At 35.7% G+C, this 21,761-nt stretch overlaps 1 protein-coding gene across 1 annotated transcript; it reads left to right on the top strand.

The window, feature by feature from the left end:
* Window positions 1-574: 574 nt before the first annotated feature.
* LOC148299648 (clotting factor C-like) lies at window positions 575-21,336 on the top strand (the record flags this gene model as incomplete). The annotated part of the gene is made up of 14 exons (XM_088275845.1): window positions 575-664; window positions 1,824-1,854; window positions 2,953-3,158; window positions 4,391-4,597; window positions 5,822-5,983; window positions 7,068-7,192; window positions 9,403-9,582; window positions 14,956-15,115; window positions 15,869-16,076; window positions 17,029-17,234; window positions 18,137-18,211; window positions 18,854-18,981; window positions 20,461-20,573; window positions 21,187-21,336. Coding segments are annotated over exons 1-14 (1,985 nt in total), but the record flags the coding sequence as incomplete, so codon positions are not given.
* Window positions 21,337-21,761: the final 425 nt, after the last annotated feature.

Raw genomic sequence — 21,761 nt, 5'->3', positions numbered from 1 at the left:
GAAATTATTTACAGATTTGGCAATTAATTTGTAGAACTCCATTTTAGTTTAAATATAATTTTTTAAATCAAACACATACCTTTTTTTTTAGTCTACTTAATTTATTGTTTCGGCATTAGCTTTGTGGTAAGACATGTTACAATGATTAATGAAAACACCTCGTATTTTACCACTTGAGTTTTATTTTAGACTACATGTTTCAGAAGTTAAACTTCCATCATTCAGGTCTGTATAATAACATCATTAATCATTAATAACATCATTAATCATTAATCATCTGTATAATTCCATCATTCAGGTCTGTATAATATAATACAGACCTGAATGATGGAAGTTTAAGTTCTGAAACATGTAGTCTATAATAAAATACAAGTGGTAAAAAAATAAGTGTTTTCTTTAATCATTGAGTCTACTTAAGTTGTATTTTAATAAAAAACACACGAAAATTAAATAAAATTTAAATTCAAAATGGAGTAGTAGCGTTTTGGAAGTGCATGACTCATTTGTGATTAAAATATCACATTTATATCATAAAATAATTGGCTTCAAAATTAAATTTATGCCTTCATCACTCAGTCATATATTTAATAGCTTGTGAGCAGTGTCCATGTCAATAAGTCATTATTTACTATGATTTTTTATTTCCTTCTATTCTTTACGATATGTAAGTTCATAATAATTTATACAAATAAATCTGTAAACGCTCATTATTAAAAATCCTAAGTTTTCTAAAGTTAACCAATAATCGCAGTAGTAACAAATAATCGTTCATTCAATTTTGAAGATGGGATAGAAATATTACATTTTTATAAAAGAACTAGTCAACTCAATAATTAGAAGTTTTAGAAATAAACAAGCTGTTTAATAGAATAATAAATAATAATAATAATAAAACCCTTATCCGCACCCCAATGGTGCACAGGGCACTGCGTCATATAAACGCAGTGTTATCTTGATCGTTTACACATGAAGGAAAGGTGATCAGCCCTCTGCTTCAAGTACCAGTCCAGGGTAATATTGAATAAATATTACAGTGAAAAAATCACTCATATTTATTCTTACCCCCCCTGGGAATCGAACCCGGGTCCTCCAGAACGGTAGCCGAGCGTGCTAACCATTACACTACGGAAGCGGACACTAATAGAAATAAAATATAATCAACAATCAAATAAACTTTCAAAAATCAAATAAACTTAAGTCAAAGTCCCATTTTTTATATTTTCCCATAAAATCAAATCCAACCTAAACACAGTTATCACCTCTCTTGTTCCTACGCCACCTTAAAACACGTTTACCCCACCCCTATTTTTATCGAAACCATAATTTTTTACACTGTTTCTTTTATGTATCATGTATGTATGTTTAGTCATAAATAAACCCTGAAGAGGGCAACAGGTTGTTGCCGAAACTAGTTGGTTGTTAGTAAAAATGTGAGAAGATCAAAAAACAGTATTTTTATTTCTCAAAATAATATATCACCATTATGGGTTCTAGTTGAACACCAACTTAATTTAACAAAGGGAAGCAAGATGAAAGCGGATTACTTTTAACACAAATTTATTCAGTTCTAGAAAATTACAATCAGGAAATATTTAAGAATAATCGCGTGATTCTAATGTGACAACAGTTGGAGGACGTGTCGATCACTGGACGGGCGGGGCGGTGACGGAATGTAACGTTCTGGTTCCCGTTCGGTGCGAGCTCGGTTTGGGTGTTCGATTATGCTCGTTCATTCGATTGTTGTGGGTTGCCACACAGTTAATGCTTTTATTCAAAATATGAAATGGATGAATATTAATAAAAGTCCAATTATATTTTTGTAGGTCTTCATTTGAGCGGTTCGCAACAAATTAGGTAAGTTTTCAATAAACCTTCTTAAGAATACAAAAGAAGCAGAGGACGACCGAGGAAAACTTGGCACAATCAGGTATGTCAAATACTTGAAAGCGGCCGGGTCAGGAGTCGTAATAATCGTCGGCTATGTATGAGGAGATGCATGAATGTAGGAAAGGCAAAGAATGTTTGCAAAGACAGAGTGGTGTGGCGTTCGATTCTCTCTGCCTACCCCTGTGGGGAAGCGGCGTGATGGTTAGTTAGTTAGTTTAGAATACAAAAGATGAAGGATTATTTTCTTAATAGTTTGGGAATGGATGGTTGAATATTTTTCCAAAAGTACAGTAGTAGATGAAAAGTTATATTCGTAATAGTTCGGTAATGGAAAGTATATAAACTTTTCCAAAAATACAGTAATAGATGTAGGATGATTTCCCTAATAGTTCGGTAATGAATGGCATATCGCTCACTCCTTTCAAGAACGTCATAAATCAAAAATCGTCAATTTTCAGCTGTGCGTGTTATCGGAATGCCCAGAAAATGTACTATATCCCAGCAAAAGAGGCATATTTTTAACTTAATATTTACCCGCTACAGAGTAGAAAATGTTGTTTTTTGTATTTTGAAGAAAAGGTATTGTTTAATTTTTTTTTAATAAATTAAATATTTTTCAAATAGAGAAAAAACCTTCAGGTTGTACCTAAAAAGATGTGTTGTACAGTAAAAAGTTTAATAAGTGACTTGATGTTTATTTTTAATATATTGTGTTGTATTTTTAAACTTTAAAAACGTTCTCCTGAAAAATCAAGTTTTTTTATTTTTGACGTTCTTGAAAGGAGTGAGCGATATAGTATCTTTTCCAAAAGTAGATGAAGGATGATATCCATTATAGTTCGGTATTGAATAGAATATTATTTTCCAACAGTACAGTAATGGATGTAGGATGAATTCCCTAATAGTTCGGTAATGAAAGGCATATTGCTTTTCCAAAAGTACAGTAAATGATAGTAGATTATTTTTCCAATAGTACAGTCATGGACGAAAGATTATTTTCCTAATTGTTCGGTAATGGTTGGATTATTTTCTTGAAAATATAATAAAGGTAAATCATTTTCTCAGGGACAACAAAGGATGTCCTCTGCCGGAATTTCCTCGCAATGGAAGGTACTCCATGGACCCGGTGAAGACACCCGCCGTAGGAGAATATGTACCTCACAACACCGTCCTGTATTACTCTTGTACCAGCAAGAACTACATGGTGTCCGATAACGGTGTATCAGTTTGCACAACACGCAACACGTGGTCAGCCAAACCTACCTGCAAGAGTGAGTAATCAACTTCTTCTTCATCACATGCCACTCTTATCATCTCCTTTTAAGGAGATCACTCCACACAATCCTGGGCCAGGCTGATGAGGGCTGCTACCCTCTACCTTTCCCTCTGTAAAAAGCTGTAGAAGGCAGAGAGAATAGAACGCCACACCACTCTGTCTTTGCAAACATTCTTCGCCTCTTCCACATTCATGCATCTCCTCATACATACCTGCCGATTGTTTCGACCCCTAACCTGACCGCTTTCAAGTATTTAGCATACCTGATCGTGCAAGTTTTTATCGGTCTTCCTCTGCTCCTTTTTCCAATTACATTCGCCTCAAAAATTTGTTTTACCGTTCTTTCCTCACCCATTCGTTCTACATGTCCAAACCATTCAACACACCTTTCTTAATTTTATCGATAATGCTTATCTCAGCCAGTGAATTTTATGCACTGGAATAAATTGTAGCAGATAAAAACCTAAGAGCCGGAGCTAAACTGTCCGCACACAATGGAGTACTGATACCAACTCTAAAGTATGCGAAGTGAAGCGTGGAGTTGGCAAAAGGTGGATGAAAGTAGAGTGAATGTAGTCAAAATGGATGGTGTCCGCAAAACGATGTATGATGTTCGAATTGTGAAATATGGAAAGACTGGTAGAGACAAGCACTATCGTCAAAATGTAAATATAAATTATAATAATTCTTCTTCTAATCCTTATCCGCACCCAATGGTGCATAGGGCACTGCATCGTATAGAAGCAGTGTTATCTTGATGGTTAAATACACGAAGGAAAGGTGATCAGCCTTCCGCTTCAGGTACCAGTCCAGGGTCATATTAAATAAATATTAGACTGAAAAATCGCTAATATTTATTTTGACCCTCTTGGGAATCGAACCCGGGACCTCCAGCATGGTAGCCAAGCGCGCTAACCACTACACTATGGAGGCGGATTATTCTATTCTATTTTATTAATTGTTTCGGCATTAACTTTGTGGTAAGGCATGTTACAATGATTAAAGAAAACACTTGTTTTTATACCACTTGAGTTTTATTAAAGACTACTAGTTTCAGAAGCTAAACTTCCATCATTCAGGTCTGAATAATAAGTTTTTATTCAGACCTGAATGATGGAAGTTTAGCCTCTGAAATTAGTGGTCTTTAATAAAACTCAAGTGGTACAAAAACAAGTGTTTTCTTTAATCGTTGATTCTTTTCAATTCTAAGAATAATAATTTTTTCAGAGCCGTGCAAAATGCCAAAGTCGTTCAGTGTCGATTTCGAGTGCCTTTCAGCCAAGTCGGATGCGCTGGTCTGCACCAACTTGATGCCGTCTGGCACCAAACTCCGGACCAAATGCAAGCAGGGACACCACAGGCTCGGCTACATGGACACCGTCATCACCTGCCAGGGGGGGAACTGGGACAACCAGATTCCCAAATGCAAACCAGGTATGCTGCGCCCAGAATATCACACTAGAGATGGTACTAAGATGGTGGATTCTGAGAGAAGCGAGCATTTAACTAGATAACTAACTATATTATTTATTGATTTGGCATTAACTTTGTGAATGACATGATTATTTTAATTAAATTAAACACTTGAATAATCCACTGAATTGAGTTTTATTTTGATATTACGACTAGTTAACGGTGATAACGGTGTATCAGTTTGCACAACACGTAACACGTGGTCAGCCAACCCTACCTGCAAGAGTGAGTAATCAACTTCTTCATCACATGCCACTCTTATCATCTCCTTTTAAGGAGATCACTCCACACGATCCTGGGCCAGCCTGATGAGCGCTGCTACCCTCTACAAAAAGCTGTAGAAGGCAGAGACAATAGAACGTCACACCACTCTGTCTTTGTAAACATTCTTCACCTCTTCCACGTTCATACATCTCCTCATACATTCCCGCCGATTATTTCGGCTCCTAACCTGACCGCTTTCAAGTATTTGGCATATCTGATCGTGCCAATTTTTTCTCGGTCTTCCTCTGCTCCTTTTTCCAACTACATTCGCCTCATAAATTTGTTTTACCGTTCTTTCCTCACTCATTCAACACACACACATCTCAACACACCTTTCTTAATTTTATCGATAAACCTTATCTCAGCCTTGCATTCCTTCCTTATTTCACTATTCGAACATCTATCATTTTGTTTATTTATTTAAATGGCTTATACCTTTAACATAATACATATATACAAAATCTTATATAAAAATACACTAATAGAGAAACAAAAAGTCTTAAACAAAAAAATATTAAAGTAACAAATAGTAAGTGCTGGTAAATAAGTCAATTTTGTCACACATTCTTCTGAGAGATCGCATTTCGACTGCATTCAGTCGAAATGCGATCTCTCAGCTTCAGCTGCCCGTGACATGGGCATTTACTCTCGAGTGATAGTCGACGTCAGACTTATACTAATTTATTTTTTTACCCCATCTGGGAATCGAACCCCGGACTTCTAGCACGGTAGCTAAACACGCTATCCGTCATGAAATAGAGGTTTTAAATGGTAGTACACAAAGTGAACGATGAATGATTAGGAGAGTGTTAGCCATTTATTGATTTGTTATTGAAAATGCTTCCTTCTCTATGAATCCATTAGTAGGATTGTCACCGACGTTGTCAACTAATGGTAATATTTCCTTTGTTTTGGTTTCAGACTGCGGGTTGGATAAATTGTTCGAGTCTCCACTGATGCACCACGCGCTGGATGCCAGGGTCGGGACGTTCCCATGGCACATCGGCCTGTACCAGGAACAAGCAGGAAAAACAGTGCAAATTTGTGGCGGGAGCATTTTGCAAGCGCATATTGTCATAACTGGTAATAATAATAATAAAACCCTTATCCGCACCCCAATGGTGCATAGGGCACTGCGTCATATAAATGCAGTGTTATCTTGATGGTTTACACATGAAGGAAAGGTGATCAGCCCTCCGCTTCAGGTACCAGTCCAGGGTAATATTGAATAAATATGACGGTGAAAAAATCACTTTTATTTATTTTACCCCCCTTAGGAATCGAACCCGGGACCTCCAGAACGGTAGCCGAGCGTGCTAACCATTACACTACGGAGGCGGACAGATTATCATAAATTGTCATAACTGGTAAACTTTAGCAATATGTATTTCATATTATTTTTTGACATCTCATCAAAGATGGAGAAGAATATGGAAGTCTGGGCATTTACGGGGCCGTACCGTCGTAACATCGCTCGCGGCGAGCATGTTACGTTACGACGGTACGGCATTGCTGACTGACCACGATCAGTGCTCGTTTAGAACACAACTGCTCGCGTGTGGCCTTTTGCTCAGTGTTGCCATATGCCAAACTGTATTAAATTTAAAAAAAAATTATTTTTTTTTTATTGAGTGGAAAACCAACAGAATATTTCGACAAAAATAACATAATATGATAAAATACAAAAAAATAACAATTTCAATCATAGGTTTCCACCTAAGTAATCTAAAAATAAAACAATATAAATAAACTGTCATAAAAGTATAACTATATAGAACATTTCTTTATCAACTGGTCAAAAAAACATCAACAATATTTCTTTTAAACATATTAAAAGAAACATTACTGATGTCATAATACTATTGATACCAGTTACCCAAAATCTGTATGAATCTTTACATTCGTAGTTAAAATGTCGGACGACGAAGACGTGATTCTTGGTTCTGTGATTTCAATAAATTATAGCGGTGAGCTACTCGGCTCGCTGTACTGATTGCCTGAATGCTCGCATCGTAACGTGTTACGTTACGACGAAATGCTCCAGTCAGTCTCCACCATTAGGGAGCGCATTTCAACAACATCCAGTCTGCTTTCATCCTTCCTTTGCCAATTCTTTGTATCGCTTCCATCATTGTGGTTAACATAAGTAATATTTATCTGCCTACAGCCGCTCATTGCGTATACAACCCTAACACAAAGAGAAAAGAGGATCCTGAATTATACTCCGTAGCAGCAGGGAAGCACTATAGAACATGGGATGAAAAACGGGATAGAAATGCGCAGAAATCAAAGGTAAGTTGTTTCAATTTTTTTGGACAACACACCCTTATCTCATTCCTTGGTTCTAAATCCTTGGATTCTTTCCTTATATCACCATTCGAACATCTGTCATACAAAGTTTTGCCATATATTCATATATATATATATATATATATATATATATATATATATATATATATATATATATATATATATATATATATATATATATATATATATATAACGTGGTAATATTTTTCTTTTGTAAATTGCGTGTAAATAATATGTAAAGTGGGTGTATAATAATAAAATAAACAATGTGTTGCTTTGTAATTAAAGAAACGACAATAAAAGTTTATTCTTAATTAATCTTTATAATAATTTTTATATCTATCTATCTATCTATCTGATTCTGACAGTTAATAATATTATCGGAAGTCTTTTGTTTTCTTCTGAGCGACGCATGCGGCATCTGGTGGTAGAACTGTTTTATGTAGGTACTTTTTGTAAGTACTTAATAAAATGTATAGGTAGGTACCTAGGTATTTTATTACATCTCCCCCCTTGGGGATGAAAATTCATAGTAAAATTTTCACTCGTCCTCCGGATCATCTTCTTGTAGTGAAGGGACTGGTATAAGTTTAGTGATATGATAAAGTTTTTTTTTTTTTTTTTCCTCCTATCTTTTTTCCTTCTTTTTTTTTCTTTCGTGTTTTTTTTTCTTTCTTTCTTTTTTTTCTTTTTTTTGTATTTTTTTTTCTTCTTGACCCTTTTAAAGTAGACACAGTTTTTTTCAATCCATTTGTTTTTTTCTTTTGAATTCCTTCATTTTTATTCAGATCTCTTAAAGTATCTTCTAATATAACCAAATGTACAAATTTTAATTGTTCATCTGCATTTTCATTCGATTCTAAAACTGGATTCCTGCTTAGACAATCTACTTCTAAATTCTTCTTTCCTGGAGTATATTTTGTTTCATATTTTGTAGTATTTTTTTCTACTTTATTTTTATTTTCATTCTTCAAGCACTGTTTCTGTGTTATTTGCATGTCTTCATTTTTATTCTTATCTTTTAAAATATCTTCTAATTTAACCAAATTAACAACTTTTAATTGTTCATCTGCATTTTCATTCGATTTTAATACTGGATTCCTGCTTAGACAATCTACTTCTAAATTCTTCTTTTCTGGAGTATATTTTATTTTATATTTTGTAGAAATTTTTTCCACATTATTTTTATTTTCATTCTTCAAGCACTGTTTCTGTGTAATTTGTAAATCTTCATTTTTATTATTAATCTTATCATCCTCTTTTGTTTTAAACCAGCACGTTGCTTCAGAGTGATATCGAGTTCCCTTATTTAAATTTTCACAAATCTTACATGGACTTTTATCTTTAATTTTATCACTAGTTCTTAGATTTCCACGTCTTCTTTGATTATCTTCTAATCGTTTTCTTTGATCATCTTCTAATTTTTCTCTCTCACTCCGAACATATTGTAGTAATTGTTTTAATACATCTAATGTTTCATCATCCATTTCCAATTAACAAAATTGTCGTTTTATAACGTTTTCTCTCTCTCTAAAAGTTTATTCTTAATTAATCTTTATAATAATTTTTATATCTATCTATCTATCTATCTGATTCTGACAGTTAATAATATTATCGGAAGTCTTTTGTTTTCTTCTGAGCGACGCATGCGGCATCTGGTGGTAGAACTGTTTTATGTAGGTACTTTTTGTAAGTACTTAATAAAATGTATAGGTAGGTACCTAGGTATTTTATTACATATATATATATATATATATATATATATATATATATATATATATATATATATATATATATACATATAATTGTAAAAGAAAATCACCTGTTTATTACCATTTCAGTTTATTTTATTAAAGCGACTTGATTCGGAAGCTATGCTTCCATCTTCAGATCTAAATATAAACCACAAATACACATACTCGTATATCGTATTCGTATAGGAGAAAGTGACCAACTTACAAAACGTAAAATGTTCAGGAGTTCCATTTAAGTCACTTTAGCTTGGCAAGAAAATTAACATCATTTAGTTAGTCATTTTTAACAATTCAAAATATTATACTTCCAAGTTTAAAATCCTTTGGGATTTTTTCAGGGAATATGAAGCTAGTAAGATATCAAATAGTTTAATTTTTTTTGTTGTAAAAAATGCACTCTCTTCTGTATGACTACGATATCTCAAATTTCTGTTTCAGGTTCAACTGATTGAAATTCCTCCCTTGTACGGGGGGGACGAGCAAGGACATCAGGCGGGCATCGCCTTGCTGGTGCTCCATACTCCGTTCGTATTCACTCGCTACGTACATCCCATATGCTATGACTTCCTCAACAAGGAGTTTGACGACCTCCAGCTGAAAAGCAACAGCCTTGGGAGGGTAAGTTTGGCCATTTTGTACTGAGATTTTCTCTTATTTATATGCTGAAATTGCTGAAGAATTTTATGCAAATATGTGGAGGTCCTCATGAAAACGTTACATTTCTATTATAAACGGTTTTATATCACACACACACAAACTCTTATCCACACCCGATGGTGCATAGGGCACTGCATCATAGATGAAGAAGAAATTTAGGAATGAAGAATTTAATGCAAAAATGTGGAGGTCCTCATGAAAACGTTACATTTCCATTATAAACGGTTTTATATCACACACACACCCACACAAACCCTTATCCACGCCCGATGGTGCATAGGGCACTGCATCATAGATGAAGAAGAAATTTAAGAATGAAGAATTCAATGCAAAAATGTGGAGGTCCTCATGAAAACGTTACATTTCCATTATAAACGGTTTTATATCACACACACACACAAACCCTTATCCACACCCGATGGTGCATAGGGCACTGCATCATAGATGAAGAAGAAATTTAAGAATGAAGAATTCAATGCAAAAATGTGGAGGTCCTCATGAAAACGTTACATTTCCATTAAAAACGGTTTTATATCACACACACACACAAACCCTTATCCACACCCGATGGTGCATAGGGCACTGCATCATAGATGAAGAAGAAATTTAGGAATGAAGAATTTTATGCAAAAATGTCGAGGTCTTCATGAAAACGTTACATTTCCATTATAAACGGTTTTATATCACACACACAAACCCTTATCCACACCCGATGGTGCATAGGGCACTCATATAAATGCAGTGTTATCTTGATCGCTAAAACATGAAAGAAAGGTGAACAGCCCTCCGCTTTAGATACCAGTCCAGGGTAATATTGAATAAATATTATAGTGAAAAAATCACTTATATGTATTAAACCCCCCTTTGGGAATCGAACCCGGGTCCTCCAGTATGGTAGCCGAGCGTGCTGACCATTACACTACGGAGGCGGACAAACGGTTATAAGTATAGTTATAAGTTATAAGTATAAATACATAGTTACAGTTATAAGTATAGTTATAACGGTTATAAACGGTTTTAAGTAATCAGAAATTCTAGCTTGTAAAATTGTTACGTTTTGGTGGCATTTAATGGTTTCATATTGGTTTAACACAGGATTGGTTACGTTTTGTCGCAAATTTAAGTAAGATTTCGATAGAATACAGTAAACAGAACAACAGATTTGCATTTAAAGGATTTTTTGTGCAATATTGGAAATGTAATAAATGATGCTTTTTATTGGATGTGTATAAAATCAGGAATATTTTTCTCAAATATTGTCCAATTTTAATATTTCTTTCTGGTATTGACTACTCAAGGTCGAGATCTCGAACGTTCAAATCAGAACGGGATCGGCCGCGCTGAGGGCTAGACGTCATTCCGTGCTTAATTATTTTTTAGGATGTATATTGTTATTCGATGTTATATAGAATATATATTGAATTGCGAGACCGAGTAAGAAATAACGACATCCAGAGCATGTGTAAGATGAAAGAGTGATCAGCCCTCCGCTACAGGTACCAGTCCAGGGGTAGGTAATATTGAATAAATATTACAGTGAAAAAATCACTTATATTCTTTGACCCCCTCTTTTTTTGACCATCCTCTTTTTTTGAAGATGGGAATTCCGTTTACTATTTAATTTGCTTATTATGCACAAGTATCATTAATAATAATAAATAATAAAGCCCTTATCCGCACCCTAATGGTGCTTAGGGCACTGCGTAATACAAACGCAGTATTATCTTGATCGTTTACACATGAAGGAAAGGTGATCAGCCCTCCGCTTCAGGTACCAGTCCAGGGTAGTATTGAATAGATAGTACAGTGAAAAAATTACTAATATTTATTTTACCCCCCCCCTGGGAATCGAACCCGGGATCTCCAGCACGGTAGCTAAACTTGCTGACTACACCACGGAGGCGGCAAAACGTTGTTTGCGATGACATATTGTTACTTATGGTGCAAAACTGTTTCGGGTGGTAAATTATCATTTTTTAAATTTTTTTTATATTTATTTATTTATTTATTTATTTATTTATTACATAGATACAAAGATACATTCATGGACACATATTTATTTCATAGATACATTTACTATATGTATTACGGCTCTTTAGGCATGGCCTGTGTTGAACCAAAATACTAACATTTTAATGATTAAAGAAAACACTTGTTTTTTACCACTTGAGTTTTATTATAGACTACATGTTTCAGAAGTTAAACTTCCATCATTCAGGTATGTATAATAACAATTAATATTATTATACAGACCTGAATGATGGAAGTTTAACTTCTGAAACATGTAGTCTATAATAAAACTCAAGTGGTAAAAAACAAGTGTTTTCTTTAATTATTGTAACATGTCTTATCACAAAGTTAATGCCGAAACAATAAATAACTAACATTTCAATACAATTTTTTTTATTTTATATAATTTGTTTTTTTTTTTTAATTATTAGATTATATACTTTACATACAAGAGATACAATAATAATTTACAATATAAAGGTTTCACAATAAAATAAATTAATATTATTTTTTTTTTTTTTGACATCTCATCATCCACCGAGACACCCATAGAGGCAAGGGTGAGTGAGGGTATGGTATGTGAGATAAGTATGTCAGAAATAACGAATGCCTTAAAATTAATGCGGAACGGTAAGGCTGTTGGGTATGATAGTATTGCTATAGAGTTTGTAAAATGTGGTGGACTGACCACTCTCACATGGATTCACAGACTATTTAACCTGTGTCTTGAGGAAGGATACACACCTCTGGATTGGAGACGGGCAGTAATCATGCCTCTATTCAAGGGAAAGGGATCTCGCGCAGAGTGTGGGAATTATAGGGCGATAAGCCTGCTAAGCTCTGTCGGTAAACTCTATAGTAAGATTATAATTGAAAAAGTTAGAATGGTGACGAAAGAACGGATTTGGGATGTGCAAGGTGCTTTTATGAGTGGAAGAGGTTGCACAGATCAAATTTTTGCACTACGAATGCTGACGGAAAAGTTTTTGGCTAAAAATCAGAAACTCTTCTGTGCTTTCGTGGATTTGCAGAAAGCGTATGATAAGGTTGATAGGATAAAATTATGGAGCGTGCTGGAAAAATATGGAGTAGACAATAAGCTTATACAAGCAGTTGCTTCCCTCTACGAGGGCAGCACAGCTAGTATAAGAGTGAATGGGGACATTACATCATGGTTTGCAATATCCAAAGGCGTAAAGCAGGGATGTGTAATGTCACCATGGTTGTTTAATCTTTATATGGACCATTGTATGAAAGAGATTGAAAGTATGGGAGTCGGAGCGAAAATGATGAATATAACTGTTAGTTGCTTGCTGTATGCGGATGACGCCGTACTGCTAGCGAGCAGCGCGGAGGATTTGCAACTAATAGTGTCAAGAATGTACGATGTATGTATGGAAAATGATCTGGCAATGAATGAAGGTAAGTCAAAGGTCATGGTGTTTGAAAGAGAGAAAGATTTGACAGAATGCAAGATTATCGTGCACAATGAATCCCTAGAACAGGTGCAAGAATTTTTATATCTAGGAAGCATGTTCACAAGGGATGGAAAAGTGGATAAGGATATTGAGAGAAGAGTGAATGCAGGGAATAGAATAAATGGTGCTTTTAACAGAGTGATTGGGAATAAGAATATGTCCATGGAAGCTAAGCTAGCGGTTCACAACGGCGTGCTAGTACCGACACTAATGTATGGAAGCGAAACATGGAACTGGCAAAGGAAGGATGAAAGCAGAGTGAATGCTGTTGAAATGCGCTCCCTCAGACGAATGTGTGGAAAATCATTGTATGACAGAATTAAAAACGACGATATAAGAAAGGAATGTAAGGCTGAACGAGGAATAATTGAAAAGATTAGAAAGAGCTCTTTGCGGTGGTATGGACATGTGGAGCGAATGGATAGCGAGAGAATGACTAAGAAAATATATGTGGCGAATGTGAGAGGGAAAACAGAACGTGGACGACCGAAAAAGACTTGGCACGATCAGATCAATCAGAACCTAAAATCTGGCGGTGTCAAAAGTCTGCGTAATCGGAGGGCATGTATGACTAGATGTATGGATGTGAAGGAGGCTAGGAGTGTATGTCAGGACAGAAGAGTTTGGCGTTCCATCCTCTCTGCCTACCCCTGCGGGGAAACGGCGTGATGGTAGTAGTAGTAGTAGTAGTAGTCATCAAAGATGAAGAAGAATATGGAAGTCTGGGTATTTACGGGGCTTACGACCGTCATAGGCTGGTTTAAGTGATCACTTTACACACGTGTAACATTCACCAATTCTACCCATTATTGACAACCAAACTACTCAAATTCTTGGAAGTTCTATATATATGAACCAATTTAGAAACCTTGTTCATAAATCACTAAAACTTCACTAGATGAGATGTCAAAAAATAATATGAAAGTAACTCCTGTAATTGGAGATAATCCAGATTTTGTGAACAAGTATTTGGACACACTCAAAATGTTGTAAAATAAATTAAATTAAAAATTAAATCACTTTCTACCCGGACATTAAATCACTTTCTACCTTGTCCCTTCCAATGCGAAGCAACCATCAACGGACACTGTTCTTAAAGACCTGATCACTACTGGAATTCTTAAAGGTTTCGGGCAGCAAATTAAAAATCTTTGGCGGAAGAAATGAAAAAGTTTTTTGTGCAAAACTTGTTTTAACGGATGGGCCAACATAGTTTTTATTTAATGCTGCCCGGGTTCGAATAATTTGTTGAGTTCTTACCTTTTCCATTTTTTTCAGAAGTGAATCAGTGCTTCCTTGATAAACAGCTGCCGTACGTCTAGGACTATGTAGCTTGTAAATATGTAGCTCATTGGATGGGTGTGTCGAGATATGTTTATTTATGATTCTTAAGATAAGCTTTTGGACTTTGAACACTGGTTCCTACATAGTTTTGGCAAGGCGGAAGTCAGCCCCAGCCAATAATTCCATGTAAAATTATGGATTGGAACAGAGCGTAATAAACCTCTTTGAATAGATTTATATTATCCACTGACACTTCGTGATGGAATTGCATTTTTAATTTATTATTAGATTAAAACCAATATTTTTAGCTTTTCCACTTTTTTATTTGACCAGCGACCGGGTTTCGTCGTTACCGACATCATCAGACTGGTCCAGTCTGATGATGTCGGTAACGAGGAAACCCGATCGCTGGTCAAATAAAAAAGTGGAAAAGCTAAAAATATTGGTTTTAATCTAATAATAAATTAAACCTCTTTGAGGATGAAGGGGTCAAGTATGCTACGCAGCACCAAGAATTGATTAGAAAAATAAAGAAACTAATGGAAGTAATTCTTCCCAACAGATTGCTGGTTGGGGCCTAACGGAAGATGGGCTTTCTTCTGAGGAGTTGAAAACTCTGACTTTACCAGTACTGGACTATGATACTTGTAAAAGCAATTTGGAACGATACAACTTTGAGAAATACCTCACTGCTGACAAACTATGCGCAGGCCATCTGAATGGTGAGTTGCGTTTATATAATTTGCGGAGAACATCCAACAGGCATTTACAACATTTTGAGCGTGTTAAAAATGTTGTGAATGAATACTCGTTCACAAATCTGGATTATCTCCAATTAGGAGTTACATCTCAGCATAGATGAAGAAGAATATGAAGTCCTGGCATTTACGGGGCTTAAATGATCACTTTGCATACATGTGACATTCACCAATTCTACCCATGATTGACAACCACGCTACTCAAATTCTTGAAACTTTTAGATATGGGTATGTACATTTATATATATATATATATATATATATATATATATATATATATATATATATATATATATATATATATATATATATATATATATATATATATATATATATATATATATATATATATATATATATATATATATATATATATATATATATATATATATATATATAAATATGTACATATATATATATATATATATATATATATATATATATATATATTTTTTTTTTTTTTTTGATCAGACTCTTTCATTTATATGTGATGTCCGAATCCTGGATTATATTCACATACTTGAGAACGCTTGAAAACATCATTTTCAGTTTTATTTTTAGCATAATTTCACTAGTTATCAAACTCCTTAGGAGAAGCCAGACTGCTGACTGTCGTCAACAGGCCTTCCGTTCCGCTAAAAGAGGGTTGGGCATTTTGTGTCCTAGCTTGGTTTATGGTAGCAATGTCCTTATTTTTGTCGTGGATGATGGTTCTAGGATCGACTGTGTGCCAAGGCGACAGTGGCGGCGGTCTGATGTTCCCCAAGAACGACAACGTGGGGCGGGAGCGCTGGTACCTGCGTGCTGTGGTCAGCAACGGAGTGCTGAGCGAGGACTTCTCCACGTGCCGCTATGGCGCTTACAGCGTCTTCATACGGCTCTACAAACTGACTGATTGGCTGCTTCGGCAACTGGGATCTCTGGAGTAAAAAACATTAATTACCGTTGTCGATTTGACCTTTGTATGGAAGATTCTTCCCAAATTACTTTCAATTTATTACACACTTGCCACAGAGGACTTACATTAGATTTCTTAGAAATATTAGAAATGAAAAAAGGAATTAATAATATTTTACAACTAATGAATACACAAGTAAACGATTTTTCAAAAAGTCCGTTATTAAATATGTTTCCAATCACTTAACATCCCTGATCCCTTTTGACTGTGACTGCTAATCAATACAAAAAATAAAGCCACTTTAGATCTACCCAAGCTGTTTTGCCCAACGGCCAAAAGCTTTTGAATTTTGTTAAGGAGATAGTGTTTTAGTATTAATCAGTCTTGAAAAAGAAGCGGTTAGCTTCGAAACCGGTAGACATTATAATTACATAAGTTATAATCAAATATACACAGTGATTTTAAAACAAAGCTTTAAATATTAAAAATATTGAGAATAAAAACTATTTTTTCAATACAAAAACGGTGTTTTAAGAAAAAAGTTGTGAGAATATTAAGTAGCAATTCAACGTAAGGTCTTACGACGTAGAGAGAGTTCTTGCCTAGAATTTTCACTCATGAATTACATGAAACTATAGTAACAGCAGGCACCTCAGTGGTTGGAGCGCTACGTGCAGCGCAGTCAAGGGATAACTGGAGAAGAGTCATTGCTTCTGCAAGGGTCACAACCCTCAGCAATGAGGAATAAGACGGAGAAGAAGAAATCCACTCACAAGTAGGCATAGGCTATGAAACTTATAAAGTTGAAGCCTGAGTAGGGACATGATAAACGGTATTCCATAAGCCGTAGCTAGATTTCAGAGTCACTCGGACGTTGGTAATTAAAAAAAAAAGGTCTTTAAATCAGATGTGCAGGCATGAGATTTTCAGTTCAGCTACTAATTTTTGGTCACCATTCATGGCAGTTGTTCGTTGTCAGGTCGCCCCAAGACGGATGCACTTTGCCGGAGTATCCCGAGAACGGAGACTATTCCATCATCGGTGGTTCTGATCCGGAGCCAGGCCTGGTGGTCCCCCATTTCTCCCGGCTGCAGTACACCTGCAACATGTACCACCACCTCTCCGACTCCAGAGACGTCATCTGCAAGAACACCAACACTTGGTCCCTCAAACCTTACTGCATCAGTAACTATGTTTATGTTATGCATGCTATAACAGCCTCCGCTTCACTTTCCTCATTGCTAAGAGCTGTGGCCATCCTTATTGTTGAGAGTCGTGACCATCCTATTTTTTTAAGATGGGAATTCCGTTTATTATTTAATTTGCTTATTATGTACAAGTATCATTAATAATAATAAATAATAAAGCCCTTATCCGCACCCTTATGGTGCATAGGGCACTGCGTAATACAAACGCAGTATTATCTTGATCGTTTACACATGAAGGAAAGGTGATCAGCCCTCCGCTTCAGGTACCAGTCCAGGGTAATATTGAATAAATAGTACAGTGATAAAATTACTAATATTTATTTTACCCCCCCCCTGGGAATCAAACCCGGGACCTCCAGAACGGTAGCCGAGCGTGCTGACCATTACACTACGGAGATGGACAAAGTATCATTAGGTTGCTTATTATGTATTATTAAGTGGATTTTTGTTTCTTTTAACTAAATAGAGATGTTTTATATAAATCTGTGTTGGGAACAGAAGGGATAATCTAGTATGAGCCAATCAGGAACTTGTCAGCATTTGCTCATTGCTGGGAGGAAACCACGTTGCACTCCTCAGGAGAAGGCGGACAGTTGACTGTCATCAACTGACCTTCCGTTCCACTAGAAGAGAGTTCGGCGACCATCCTCATTGCTGAGAATAGTGACCAACCTCATTTCTGAGGGCTATGGCCCCCCTCATTGCTGAGGGTCGTAACTATCCTCTCTTTTTTGATTTTGGCTTTTACAAACGAATTATCTTAAAAGGATTAATCTATTTATACGCTTATACTAACCTAATAAGAACTGACCTATTTATACTCCTAACCAAAAAAGAACTAACCTATTCATACACTATTTTTCCTAAATCAAATTGCAGGTGACAGTTTGAGGTGTCCTCGACTCGAAAATAGAGCTGTCAGAGTAAAAAAGACTGGTCAAAAAGCTTGGGACAGTAAGTATCTTCATTTGTCATTCGTCACTTTCTATATTTATATGGAAGCATCTGTAGTTTCCGAAACTGGTCGTTACACTGAATATAATTCAAGTGGTAAAAAACAAGGTTCTCATTTACAATTTAATAAAATAATTTTAAATTGTGAAATCAAGTTTTTTGGATGTACCCAGTGGTGGGATTCAGCATTCAATTATGATTTATATTCTACAACATTGTAACATTACTTTTAATTGACTTTTAAATCTTTTTTTTTTTTTGACATCTCATCAAAGATGAAGAAGAATATGGAAGTCTGGGCATTTACGGGGCTGACGACCGTCATAGGCTGGTTTAAGTGATCACTTTACACACGTGTAACATTCACCAATTCTACCCATTATTGACAACCACACTACTCAAATTCTTGGAAGTTCCATATATATGAACCAATTTAGAAACCTTGTTCTTGAATCACTAGAACTTCACTAGAGACATCTATTGGTGAGATGTAAAAAAATAAAAATGCTTAATAAAAATGTGGGTCATGGTTGTGCGCTAGAAGATTTCGATATTTTTGTCTAGTTTGTTGTTCAACGATGATACTCATCCACAATATTCCTCCACGTACCGGAAGTTACTTTAAATGTTGTTTTTTTGTAGAGTGCATTGAGTTAGCAGAAACAGTATACCCATGTGTCCATGGTATAAGAGACTACGCATGCGCATATACATCCACCCTCCACATCGTCGGAGGCACGGAAACCATGCCGGGAGAATTTCCTCACATGGTTTGTTCTTAAGCTACTATACACATACTGTTCTTCTCCGTCTTGCCCCTCATTACTGAGAGTTGTGACTCTTGTGGAAGCAATGACCCTTCTCTGGACTGCGCTGCACGTAGCGCAGTCAAACATCGCCTTTTTTTCTTAAGTTAGCTTTACAACTAATATAACTAACTAAAAAAAAAGAAAAACTATTAAAACTTAACTATTCTCTCAGAAGAATGTGCGACAAAACGATGTTTGATAGATGTACGAATAGTGAAATAAGGAAGGAATGCAAAGCTGAGATAAGCATTATCGATAAAATTAAGAAAGGTGTGTTGAGATGGTTTGGACATGTGGAACGAATGAGTGAGGAAAGAACGGTAAAACAAATTTATGAGGCGAATGTTAGTGGGAAAAGAAGCAGAGGAAGACCGAAAAAAAACATGCCACGATAAGGTATGCCAAATACTTGAAAGTGGTCAGGTTAGGAGTCGTAACAATCGGCGGGTATGTATGAGGAGATGCATGAACGTGGAAGAGGCGAAGAATGTTTGCAAGGACAGAGTGGTGTGGCGCTCTATTCTCTCTGCCTACCCCTGCGGGAAGCGGCGTGATGGTTAGTTACAACTAATATAATAGTTTATATTACAACTAATAAACTATTGTATACACTTAATTTACTACGTCTAAACTTTAAACATTGAATATGACTACACATGCCATATATATAGTGCCAGCTCACTAATCTGAATGTTAATTATGCAGTGAGTAGATCGGATTAGGAAATCGTTTGGATTAATAATTATTTTGTGAAAATTCCGCCTCCGTAGTGTAATGGTCAGCACGCTCGGCTGCCATTCTGGAGGTCCTGGGTTTGATTCCCAGGGGGGGGCCAAATAAATGTAAGTAATTTTTTCACTCTAATATTTATTCAATATTACCCTGGACTGGTACCTGAAGTGGAGGGCTGATCACCTTTCCTTCATGTGTAAACAATCAAGATAACACTGCGTTTATATGACACCGTGCCCTATTCACCATTGGGGTGCGTATAAGGGTTTTATTATTATTATGAGAAAAATGATACTTCGGTTTATGAAAATGCTGCTTATTTTACATTTTTATTTAGGTCTTATGTCTCACCCTCATTACTGAGGGTTGTGACCCTTGTGGAAGCAATGATTTTCCAGTTATCCCTTGACTGCGCTGCACGTAGCGCTCTAACCACCTTAACGTGATCGGTCCATCGTGTGGGGATCTTCCTCTCCCTCTCTTCCCCTCCAGGCTACCGATCACAACCAGTCGTTACAGACTATCCTCTTTAGAATTTTGTCTAGCCTTCCACCAGTCTGATGATATCTGTAACACAAAACCCGGTCACTGGTGAAATAAAATAAATGTGGAAAAAAGTTTATACTTGTTGTTTTATTATATAAAATACAGTTCCACCAAAAAAATGTCAGCACAAAACTTAAATATATTTAGTGATTACTTTTTTAGGCGCATCTCGGATACCGGAGTGATGACAACAAAATTGTTTGGGAGTGTGCTGGATCCCTGATCAGCGAACGCTGGGTGTTGACACGGGCATCTTGTATGTGGAGAAAAAAAAGGTTATATTTATTATTTATTTACCTGTTATTTGTCTGGAACTTTATTCATGTTCAAATGGATAAAGTTCCTCACAAAATATTATTTTTTGACATCTCATCAAAAATGAAGAAGAATATGGAAGCCTGGACATTTACGGGGCTGACAACCGTCATATCCTAGTAAGTGATCACTTTACACACATGTAACATTCACCAATTCTACCCATTATTGACAACCACACTACTCAAATTCTTGTCATAGGCTAGTAAGTTCTATATATATGAACCAATTTTGAAACATTATTCTTGAATCACTAGAACTTCACTAGAGACATCTATTATGTATTGGTGAGATGAAAAGAAGCTTTTTATTAAGCATATTAAAATGATATTTCCTCATAAAAGTTTAAAGTTTGCTCAAGGCAACCATAATATAACTGACTAACTAGCCAACCATCACGACATTACCGCAGGAATAGGCAGAGAGGATAGTAGACCGTATTTGTTTGTCTTTTTTTTAAACATTGTGCATATGTTTTGCATTTTTGCGTCTCCTCATACATATCTGCCGATGATCAAAAATATATATTCTGATACCAATGGTGCCATCAAATCAGGCTTGATATTTTTCCAGAGATCTTGGGCTTGTCAGACTGGGGGGTACGGCTGTAGACAGTACCCTGGATTCCAACTATTTCTTCCAAATCACTGCATTATTGAAGCATCCCAAATACAAAATGAACAAACACTATGATGACGTCGGATTGGTACAACTAGACAAAGAGTAAGGAATTATCACTATTGATTTACTTCTTCTTGGTGTAGGCCTTGTGGTTTATATATATATATATATATATATATATATATATATATATATATATATATATATATATATATATATATATATATATATATATATATATATATATATATATATATATATATATATATATACATATATGTAATAAATAAATTTGGATAATTTATAAAGCATATTTGTCCGCCTCCGTAGTGTAATGGTCAGCACGCTCGGCTACCGTTCTGGAGGTCCCGGATTCGATTCCCAGGGGGGGGTAAAAATAAATATGAGTGATTTTTTCACTGTAATATTTATTCAATATTACCCTGGACTGGTACCTGAAGCGGAGGGCTGATTACCTTTTCTTCATGTGTAAACGATCAAGATAACACTGCGTTTATATGACGCAG

This window comes from Brachycentrus maculatus, unplaced genomic scaffold (genome assembly GCF_059751285.1).
Source record: "Brachycentrus maculatus isolate JH-2025_06_01 unplaced genomic scaffold, ASM5975128v1 h1tg001021l, whole genome shotgun sequence".
Classification (NCBI taxonomy): domain Eukaryota; kingdom Metazoa; phylum Arthropoda; class Insecta; order Trichoptera; family Brachycentridae; genus Brachycentrus; species Brachycentrus maculatus.
This window is presented reverse-complemented; position numbering and strand designations above follow the sequence as displayed.